General features: G+C 37.6%; 1 protein-coding gene across 1 annotated transcript in view; it reads left to right on the top strand.

The window, feature by feature from the left end:
• Nucleotides 1-1,170: 1,170 nt before the first annotated feature.
• The window catches only part of grid1a (glutamate receptor, ionotropic, delta 1a), a 102,208-nt gene continuing 91,235 nt past the window's right edge, over nucleotides 1,171-12,143 (top strand). Inside the window, exon 1 of the mRNA XM_044373316.1 lies at nucleotides 1,171-1,451. Coding sequence (XP_044229251.1) covers nucleotides 1,178-1,451 — 274 coding nt within the window. The 5' untranslated portion in view covers nucleotides 1,171-1,177. The remainder of the gene's footprint in view (nucleotides 1,452-12,143) is intronic.

The raw sequence follows: 12,143 nt of genomic DNA, 5'->3' as shown, positions 1-12,143 counted from the left end.
AGTTATTTATTTCTCTATTTAAACTGCATTTTCAAATTGATATTGAAATTCCATTATTTATTCGGGAATTCAGTAATGTATTTTTATATGATGTACTTATTGACTATTTTGTATTTGTAAATCCTTTTTTAATTTGAACGATTTATTGATGGATAATTATTTCATTTGTAAATGCTTTTTATAATTCCTCGTTTTATTGCCCATTAAAATATCAAATAATTAGTTGCTTTGTAATTTAGTCCATTTATTTATGGATTAAATAATCAATTTGTAAACCAATTTATTAATTCCTGCATTGTTGTACAATTAGTTATTAATTAATGAAATGCTATTTCTGTGACACTTGTGGTCCACCATGCACTACAAGCATGTGTCTGCAGTCTTTATCTGTGCTGGTGATTTTCTCCATGTGTAGGTGAAAAAGAGAGAAAGATTGAAGGGTGTGAGGACAATATTTATTTCATCCTCATGGTAGTCATAATTTTGCGTCTAATTGTCTGTACCCAGATAGAATATTCCTGATTTTTATTTTTGATAGATTCCGTGCCCTCAGTTGGCCACCTCTGTTCTGTGTTTTTGTAAAGTACGACACTGGCCCACATAACTTTCTGATTCATCTACTGTTTCCAAGTGACTATTAACTTAGGCAAGCATTTTCATTTTAATCAGCTGTCTCATTTTTGTCTGGGGACAAAGATCAGAGGATGCCCCCCACTGAATCTCTCATCTACACATTATAATACAACTTCAGTACCAACCCCTTCCTTTCTGTGATCTGTTTTCAACTGCAGAGGCTCAGACATAATCCTAAGTAGGATACACAAAGAACCATCTTGAATTCTTAAGCCCAGCTGAGCACACTTTCTTAAATAATGTACAGTGCTCTTAAAAGCTGAAAAAATGATTTTTGAAATGAAAATCTTGTTGAAATTGATTACATTTTGAATTGACTTGGAAAGCATATTTAACTATGTTTTATCTCATTCTTTCTCTTTTCCTGACCCCGTTGTATCATGTACATGCACCATTTCTTTTTTCTCTTTTACCCCTTTATTTTCTGTCCTTATTTCCTTCTCCACGCCGCATCTTTTCCCAAATTGCACTTCTTCTTCTTTTATGTTCCCTTCTTTTCATCCACCTCTTTATTTTTTCTTTTCTCTGTACAGCATGTGAGTTGATGAACCAAGGGATCCTCGCTTTGGTCACATCCACGGGCTGCGCAGCCGCAAGTGCCCTGCAGTCTCTGACGGATGCAATGCACATCCCCCATCTCTTCATCCAGAGGAACGGGGACGGTGCACCCCGCACTGCCTGCCAGCTGAACCCCAGCCCAGATGGAGAGAGCTACACCCTGGCTGCTCGTCCACCTGTTCGAATCAATGACGTCCTGCTCACCCTTGTCTCTGAATTGCACTGGCAGAAGTTCATCATCTTTTATGAGAGTGACTATGGTGAGTTGGGATGAATGTGAGCGTTTGATGGCCAAATGTATCTTATAAACAAGACATTTGTATGTAAGATGATTTCAGCTTTTTCACTTAAATGTAAATGCTCCAAAACCATCTCCAAAGTGAGGGGGAGATCACGCTGCAACTGAAGTAAAGCCGTATTAACACTAAGAATTCATACGCTGGGAAGAATACACTGAGTTAGAACTAAGATGAAAGAACATCACCACTCCCACGCAGACATACTAACACACACATACATACTGTAAGTACGTGCACACTATTAAAAAATAAATCAAAGTTCAGTAAAGTTTGTAGGGGAAAACAAGATCTCATCACTGCATTCACTATTAGTAGCATCCTCATGAAGAGACAAGTCAGAGCCTAATTGGCTCATTTGTGGCACCAGAGATAGAGGGTGTGTCCCAACAGTATTTTATATATTCTCAGATGTTCTCCATTTCAGTTTATTTATTCTCATCACGATGCTCTGTGGACCAGACCTTTCTTGACCCACATTTGGCAAAAGGCAAATGACTGTGGATAGAGCAGTGGTGGAGTGGAGCAGTGATTGGCAAGGAAGTACAAGGGTGGAAAGATGAAGAGAGTATATTGCTGCATTGGCATTCCTCAGATGATACTTTGCCACTGCTGGCTAATTTTTTACTACTTGGAAGAGTGCAATCTAAAAGGGAGTGTAAATCTGTTTTTTTCTGTACAGTGGAAGCTACAGTTGATATAGTGAGTTGATAAAGCAAACCCTTCAGGAAATACAGCCACCCCAACAGCCACCCCCTCCAAGTTTCCACCCCACAGTTAAGACACTGCACCCAGTGACAGAGCTCCATGTGGCATGATGTTTCACATTTACAAAGATCTGTCCTTGGATTTGTTTCTTTGTAGAAAGTGCACAGTCAGTATTGACCTGGATCGATTAAAAAAAACCCTATTGGAAGAGGATCAGGTTTAGCACCATCTATCTATCTATCTATCTATCTATCTATCTATCTGTCTCTTTGTCTGTCTGACTAGCTAACTCTCTATCTTTCTTCCTTTCAGATTAGCTGTATGTCTTACTGTCTGTATGACAAACTAGCTGTCTAACATGCTAGCAAGATACCTGATTGTGTTGAGGGGCAGCCGTATCAGAGTTGTGTTAAGTTACTGCCGATGCGAACCCAACATTTCCTACTTTACTGCTTCATATTTAAAGCTTTTAAATTACTAAATAACAGGAGTCTTTTATTGTGAGGAATTTACAGGAAATGAAATGTGTCCCTCACTGAATTAGCGGAGCTTCTTTAGCGGTGCTAAAAACCGGTGCACATAACAACTTATTGAGAAATTTGAAAGTATTTGTTCAGTGGATCAGATAGGAATAATGTAAGGAGGAATAATACAAGCAGAGACAGCCACAGTGAGATGTTTGATGAAGAGCTGCAGACGATCAGCACACATCAAACAGGTAAACAACTTATTTTACTTTGCTGGGTGTGTAATCGAAAAACACTCACAGCATGCCAGCTTGACTCCAATCACGGCTCAGCATGACTACCGCCAAAACAATGGAAAAGCAACATCATGTTAGTGGAGTGAAGCAGTGAACTCGCGCACTGTGTGTGGAGCAAATGACCATATAAAGAAATCTGTCACAAGCCGATGTTAGCTTGGGCTGAAAGTAGAAAAAAACATTGGAAACCGAGCATTCAGAGCAGTCTGAAGCCAGTCATTTTTGCTCACAGGGATTACTTCTACATATGTTTACCTCATTATTTGACACTTTGGCTACATTTAATATGAACATCTGACATTGTAACATCATATACAGTATATGACTGAAAATAAGGAAAAGCATGATCGGTCCTCTTTAAAGAATTTAGTGACTAATTAGAATCCTCATTACAGAACAGTCAAAATACCTGTGGTGCCTGCCTTGAAACATTATAACAGTGACTCACACCACCGCCTAGAGACTGAACTGCAAATCTCTGTTGATACTTGTGTAAAGAGATGTTGAATTTAAACTTGACACGTGAGAGTAGGGAGAAACACCTGCAGCAATTCATTCACTTTTACTTAGAAGATGTCAAATCTTAGATGTTATATAAACACCAGCAGCCAATATTTTTTCCTGAACAAATTAGTTTGAAGTTGGTATTGGTGTTGGTAATTTTTGATTGAAACAAGGAACAATCTGATTAATGTATAAATAAAGAAGACTACAAATCTGACCAGACATTCAATGCCAGCTTTTAGTATTTTGCAGTTTTTTAATACTTAGTGCAATGGACACATTTCAATTGATACCAAGAAGTTTTGAAGTTCAGTACCCAGCCCTACGCACCCACAATGGCAGTGTCAGTTGGTCAGTCTTTTATGCATTATGTAAAGCACTTTAAATTACTTTTGAAAATGCTATATACATAAAATTATCCACAATATACAACACTATGGACCCATGATGTCACGTGGCACCGGTCTGGTTCCCAGAATTATATACAAACTTAGTGAAGCTGCTTTCAGCAACAGCATATGTTCCACATATCTAGAAAAGACTTCTAAAAGATCTGAGGTGCATATTTCTTTTGAATCAACACTAAAATCACATATTTTGCCTATTGTTTTTTTACTCATCTTTTGGGTGTTTTTAGATCTGCACTTTAAATTGGATTCTGTTACTTGTTATACTATAATTTCTTTACTTTTTTCCATTTTAATTCAATTTAACATATTAACTACTCACATCATTTGGTTGTTTTAGTCTCAGTGTCTTATCTAAAGCAGTGTGAATTAGTGAATGGGATGAGAGATTCCCTTATCCTCATTGTAAATTACCTTCAGTGTGAAATGTGCAATTCAAAGTAGGTTAGTTAAGTTTTCTTATCTAATCCTAACCTGAGGAAGAAAGGTGGGAAAAATGCAAAACATTTAATTAGACAACATTTGGTCCATTACACTAACATGCTGCTTGATAAAAGATTGATTAAGGTTTGGAGATTTTTCAGCACTTCTGTTGGCAGATATTGCTTGACCACAGATTGATTGCTTAAGTCAATTTAGTTAATACTATAAATGGAGTTAAAACAAAGGCCTTTACTTGAAGGAATGAATTGTTGCAAATGTCGAGCTCCCCTTTCAAGTTTGATAATATTTGGTGGTTTGGAAAAATGTTATTTGTTAAGCTTCTGTGCTGGAAACACCATGGCCGGAGGCATCATGTTTTCGGGTTGTCCGAAATTTGGCACAAACGTCCACTTGGACTCAAGGATGAACTGATTAGAATTTGGTGGTCAAAGGTCAAGGTCACTGTGACCATACAAAACAGGTTTTTGGCCATACCTCAAGAATTCAGACACTGATTATGATGTGCGGTGAGGCTTTTGTCATTAGTCCATATACACCACCAGCAAAAAGTTAGAGGACACCGACATTCCAGTTTTTATTGAAATTTGAACAGTCAAACAAAAGTTTAGGTTACCAAAACTGAAAAATAATGTAAATTTCAGTCACAAAAAAAGCCCTCTTTCAGGGATCAACAACTCAGCTTTTCTGCAGCAATGAATGTAAATTAAGCCTTGAAAGTTGATGCAAACAATTCCTACAGGTCTCCCAACTTTTGCTGATTACTTACAATCCCTCTGTCTGTATAAAAGCATGGAGGAGGAAGCGTGATGGTCTGGGGCTCTTTTGCTGGATCCAGAGTTAGCGACTTGTGCAGAGTGATTGGCACACTGGACCAAAAGGTCTGCCACAGCTTTTTGAAGAGCCATGCAATACTCACTGGTGTACAACTAGTTGGTCAGGGGTTCATCCTACAGCTAGAAAAAAACCCAAAACATACATGCAGGCTATGTCAGAACATATAACATATGTATAGACAGAAGGCTGAAAGTAAACCAACGTGCAAGTGCAACACATTTGTGGGAACTTCTGCAACAGTAGTCAACAGTGTGCTGTTATCTCTGCAAAAGGTGGTTACTTTGATTAGTTAAATATTTAGATTTTGTTAAACAAAAAGATGCTATGATTTCTTTATTTTTTAATCTCCAATTGTTTACATTGAGACATTAAACTCTGCATTTCAATAAAAACTAGAAAAATTGAGTTGTTCCAAAATGTTTGACCAATATGATATGAGGATAAAACATCACTCATTGGCTGATGCACTTTCAGTCAGACAGCGAAACATTAAACCATTAAATAGCAGCTAAAGTAATATTTTGGACATTAGAATCTTGACAGCACTGCCAAGAATAAGATTTGCTGATGGATTGTGACTATAAGCAGCAGCTTATCTGTCAGCATCAGAGCATTCAGTCTGTGTATCTCTGACTAGTGTCACGTATAATATAACTGACTGCAGAAAGATGGAAGTTTTTGATTCCTTCAGACATCATAAAGATCATTTTGATCCATTATATATTTATCAGATAGTTAAAACTCATACCATACCATCAGAATGAATATATTGAAGAAGAACATTGAATTTATGACATGAAAGTTCATGAAAAGATGATTGCTATACTAAAGCCATCTTTATTGAGCATTAAGAGTAGGAGTTAACTTGGTGTGATGGATTTCTGGATGTGGTGTGATAAGGCTCTGTTTTGCTGGGCTGCTATGTAGCTTTCTGACGCTACATTAGTCTATAAAGGCAGATGTTGGAAACAATAGAGCATCTACTTGCATGTAGTCAGGGGTTAAAGTGGGATTTGGCAGGTGAGGAAACCCTAAGATCCAACGGGGAACAATTACTTACCTCAAAATGACTCTCAAATTGATTTGTCCTGTGAGCACCAGTGGACTTTGCAGACAGGCTAAGTGATCAGCTGACCTTCTTTTAAGCACCCATTTCTTGACATATTTTTCTGGATCCCACTGGTCTAAAGGAGGCCCAACCAAAGAAATGAACATCAGTGGTGAGACCTTGTTGATTTGTAGTTGTGTCTGTTGTGACGTTATTATATTGTTCATTTCAGAGAATCCTCTTTCACAGTCAGCACTGCTAACAGACAAGACAAAACATAGACAAGCAAAATAAACATTTCATTAAAATTTAACTAAAAACAACTAACACAAAATAACATTGCACTATGAAATAAACACAAGTGCATATTTACTTGACAAGCAGCATCAGGTCCATTGATCCAGATCTCCTGATGATGTCACAGAGTTATAGACATATCCATTTGCTGTAACCACACAGGAAGCTTTCAGTTCAGATCAGGCTGGGTCTCTTGTGACTGTAAAGAAAATATGCACAACCCAGTGAGATTACTGGCACTCATCAGCACAGATCAGCTGTGGAGCAGGTGTCTGCTGTCTCTGTAGCTCTAGCTGCAGCTACTTTATCCTGCTGTCTGTGACTCTGCTTTTACCAAGGAAAAAATACAACACATAAAATACATCAATACATTCACAAACATATCAATCTGTCCTGCTGCTCCACATGCTGCCTCATAGTTCAGCAGCTGAATGGACCTGAACTGCACTGATTTCAGACAGACAAAAGCAGAACTAAAGAAATCTGGATTTACTGAACCTGCAGCTGTTATCAGAAGACAGGAGGCAGACAAGATTAGGGGGTAGGGTGTACGCATGAGAGAAATGAAATGAAAATAACACATTTCAGTGTAAAAGGTCAATAATTTAGCTAAATCTCAGTGTGCATGTGTGTTCTTGTGTCATTATGAGTCTGGAAAGATTCCAGATCAATTTCTGACAGCTCAGACAACAAGATGCAGAATTCCCACGCAAGTCATTTATATAACTCACACTTCAAATATTACTGAGTTACATTGTGCACACCTGTGTCTACTGTTTATCAGACAAAGCCTGGCGTGGCTTTGTTTATCTGAATTAGTTTATCTGTCTGACTACATCAGAGACAATAATGCTACATTGGTTTACTTTCAATCACAAATACAGGAGACAGCAGTACGTTCATTTGTTGTTGTTCGTTATTGTTATTACCAATTAATATTACCAATGTAATCGCAGGGAGAGATTATCAATAACGTTACAAAACAAAAATTCAGAGATAAAACAACATTGTTTCTTACCAACCATCTGGTTCCACAACGGAGAAACAGCTGAATGAACGTCAGGAAACTTGCTGAAGGCCAGTAGATGAATATCAGCTCGAACAAAGTTTCATTCACCACAAACATAAAAAGACATGAATATCTCATATTTCAGATACACTTTATAGTGTTAAACTTTGAATCGTTGCTTCTGCAGTCTTCACTTTCCGCAACAAGCAGAAATACGGACAGCACCACTCTGTCATTGCAACAAACAGGTCAGAGGTGGCATTACACCAGAGGGTTTAACTGGGTGCTCATGTTGTGCCTCTTCACACCATGTGCCCTGGTCTACAGGCTGCAGCCAGACCCTTCTCCATGAAAAATGAACTCCCTTGACATTAGTATGTATGTAACTGCCAATCAGATTTATTTACTTATTAATCGTAGGGGCTAGAACGCAGTTTTGGATCGTTCCAGCCCACTTTAATCTCTGCATGAAGTGTCAGGCATCAAACTTCAGCACTTCTCACAACAGGTTGTCCAAAACCTCATTTGTATTGCACATATCTAAATAATGATTATTATAATATGTATCATACTTCTTTGATACTTATTTAGTTTTTAGATGGTGAGAGCAACACCAGCCTCCACAGTAAGAGAGCACAGGGTGAGTTTTGTTTTTTATTACAGCTTTAACAGCTGGCTTCTCTGACCTCAGGGGCAAAGTGTCGCTCAGTGTAATGAAGTGTGTCAGGGAAGCCAATTCATTCCAGTCTCCACCAATGCATCAGTTGCATAAAAAGCGCATTATGTAAACAACTTCTAAAGCTTCACCTCTTCTGGTTCTATTTGTCATAGTAAATTTTAAACACATAATTTAATTTTGTGTTGTGAGAGAGTGTGTTCCATAATTTATTTTACAAGTTATAGAAATAACCTCAATCTTATGCTACTATAGCTCCCTAGGAAGCAGGACAAAATTGTATTACTACTGCAAAACATCCTTATGTGCTTTTGCCTTTGTGCCTTCATGCAAATAAGATAATACAAAATTGTATGATTACCCTACAGTTCATTGCTAATTTAAAAAAAGAAAAACTTTAATCCTACTAAGACTGAGGTTTTTCTTTTTTGTTTAGATGTCTGTTTACTTTCATAATTCTGTTCTTCTGTTTTTCTTTCTTTCTATCCTTCATTCATTATTTCGTTCTTTTCTGACTGTTGCTGACTTAAACCATGCTCTTTGACAATGCTAAAGGGTAGTATAATGCCTTAGCTTTTTTATCTGAAAATGATTTTAAAAAAAATAGACGCAGTGCATATCAAGGCCACAAAATTTAATCTCTCCCACTAAAAAAGAAACTTCTTGATGGCAAACTCTTGTTTTGCCGTCAAGGACAGTACAGCCCCTTGTGCATTGTAGGCATTCTTCTAAAACCAACCAGAATGCTCAGATATCAAATGAAACTTTCATACACAAACTGTTTACTGTTGTCTTTTGTGCTGCATTTAAACGACACTGACTGAATCAGCAGTTGTGGGTTGAGCTCCTGCGGTGAATCGAAAGATGTGGTTTTATTCCATTTCATTTTTACATTTGACCATGACCAACACAACCCAGGTTCATGTTCTCTTCTCTGTTTGTTTTTTTAAACTAACCATGTCTTTAAATAGACACCATTCAGCAAAATGGCTCTAAATTGAATAAGTCAGTCATGCCATGCTTTGTTTTAAATCTGGAACAACATGCCCATCTACTGTCTACCCTGTCAGCCCATATACCCAGCTCGCCCATGCTTGCTCAAACGCTTTCGTAAGGTCCTGAAAAGACCTCAAATACAAGATGAGTAACCTCTTACTGTTCAGGTACTAGATGGCTATCATTTTAGAGATTAAAGTTGACTTAAACCCTGTACATTCACTCGAAACCAATCAGAGCTTAATTTACAAAAACTGCCTTAAGCATTGTTGTACTGCTAACATATATTTCTACAGATGGAAATATCACTCAGTCGGTTTTTCCCCAGATTGACTTATCTCAACTATTTGATGGATTGTTATGAAATTTAGTAGAGACATTCATGGTTCCCAAAGGATGAATCTTGCTGACCTTGGTGATCCCCTGACTTTTCTTCTAACCCTACCATGAGTTTTTCATTTGTGGGTTTGAGTGAAATGTCCCAGCTGCCAGATGGATTGCTGGAAAATTTGGCACACACATTCATGTCCAACTGAGGATGAATTGTAATCACTTTGGTAATCCCAGATATTTCATGTAGTACAATCATCAGGTCCAAATTTCATTTTGTCAAATACCTCTGTTCATCACCAAATACTTTGCTACAGCCTTAGCTTCTTCATGCTAATTAGCAAATGTTAGCATACCTGTTTAAAATCTGCATTTGTGAGCATGTTAGCATTTAGCTCAAAGTTCCTCTGTGCATTAGTTGCTGAGCTGCTAACACTCTTAGTCTTGTTTCATAGGTTTGTGATATGTTATCTGTATGCCTTTGTAAAAGCCATTAAATGTTTGCTTACACAGTACCCACAGCTGTGTGCATGGAAATGGAAGCCAGTTATTGATTTTGTGTGGGAGAGTGGACAGTGGGTAGACTATCTTCAAACAAAACCTTCTGTAAAATTGCCTTGTCATTTTATCATAACAAGGACACCATAAAAGGAGTGTGAGGCATGATTATAGGAAATCTTAAAGAAGGGTTGATTTTCTTGAACGTCAGTAGGTTCCTTGGCAGTCCTGTGTGAGTTAACCTGCACTTAGTAATGACTGTGGAGCAGCTACATCTGTCTCTGCCATCCCTGTGGTGACTGGCTTTCTGTTAGACGAGGAGAGAATTAGGCTGGGATTAGGTGTGAGATTGATTAAACTGTTTTGGATCCCATGTAGGAGGTGGTTCCTAATGTAGAAAATGCATTTATAGCACAGGCAGGGTCTGAACATAGACAAACACAAAGGATATCTCCTGCAGAGTTTGTAGCAAGTCTGAAATACATAATTGGCCTCATGCAAGAAGCACTCCTAAGAACAGTTTAATTCTTTAAAGCACGTACGAGTGATTTAAGAACATTTGTGGCATGCATCAGTTTTCTCATACTTAAAATTTTCTCTTAGGTACTAACGAAATTTACGAGTGTTCAAGGCCTGTCGCCATCTCTGCCTTTCTTCACAGGGGAGAAACAATTGTTTGACTTAAAATTATAATGCGCTAATCTGAATTAATTTGGAGTTTAAACATGATACCGAAATGAACAAAAAATTAAATATATAACTAAAACAAACTTAATGCAAAATTAATATTCTCTTCACCATATTTTCATCATCATGGCTGCCAATTTACTGAAAGATTTTTTTTTTGATTTGATAAATTTTATGATTTTTATTGGCATATTATCCTCTACATTTCAGTAGTTTTTGGAAACTTCTCTCACTCCGACAGCTGCCTCTGTGTCTCTGTCCAGTATCATCGTCTCTTACAGCAGTGTAACATCACCTGTAGACTATAATATTCTCTCCTCTAATTTCTCTGTGACTACCACATCCCTTGACCGCCTCCCATCATGAACCACTTTGCTTTAGAAAGACGTTTTTTAGCATCTAACTTAATGTCAAAGCATTCCCTCTTTATTCCTGTCACAGTGCAGAGCTGTCCTGATGACATGTCATTGGTAGCTGGATTCATATTTTCTAATTGTTTCGGGTCCCCTACTATCGACACTCCTAAATTTGATCACATCTCATGAACGCGCACTTCCTTATGAACAGGTGACATTCATCAGGCTGAAATAAGCGATTTACAACAAATTCAGGCAGTTAAGAGAGTTTGTTGAATCCCAATGAGTATGTTGTTGAATTTTCTTATTTTCCTCTTATTGATTTGTGCAAGAGCAGATAAAAGAGTAAAATAAGAAAACATTCATGCATGACGCCCAATGTGAGGGTTAGGGTGGGTGACAGATCTGAGGAAATGAAACAAGCCTTTTGAGAGCAGTGAGCACTGCAATGTGTAATGACTTGCTCTTTCACATGCTTCTTATTGTGTTACTTTACTTCATCTCAATTACTGCTACATTTAGGCCATAAGGTCTGTAACACTGCCAACTAACTTGTCAGGTAATTTCACCGGAAGTTAATGTACAGGTGACCTTCTATTAATTGGCTTTCCATAAGAATAGAGAGAAGGAGAAGATCAAAGTAATATAAAGGAAAGGTGTGTATATATATAGAGAGATTTTTTATTTATTTTTTTTTTTACAGTTTCTCTGTTTCTCTATTATTCACCAGGAACCATTGGGAAAATGTTAATCACTGTGATAGCAGGAAAGAAGGGATAGAAGGCATAGATATTGCTCCATTATCCTCCTCATTAACAAATGTTGATTACCAGTTGGAAATGAAGGAATAAATACTGCATGACCACACAGAAGGCACTCAACCTTTAAAAACCTAATTTGCATGGTTCTGTGTTGTTCAACAATCAGGTGACAAAAGTAGTTGGGCAAAATGTCTCTGGACAATTTGCTGAATTTAAACAGATTTTAGCAACCCTAAACGTGACCTAATTTTAAATTTAAACTGCCATACCCCAAAATTTTTCCAACAGCCAAGTGCAAGGCTGGTTCTTCTGTTTTTCATTACTTCCTGACCTTGCAT

Source organism: Thunnus albacares, chromosome 14, assembly GCF_914725855.1.
Source record: "Thunnus albacares chromosome 14, fThuAlb1.1, whole genome shotgun sequence".
Taxonomy (NCBI): Eukaryota; Metazoa; Chordata; class Actinopteri; order Scombriformes; family Scombridae; genus Thunnus; species Thunnus albacares.
Note: the sequence above shows the minus strand (reverse complement) of the source record. Positions and strands in the feature narration are given on the sequence as shown.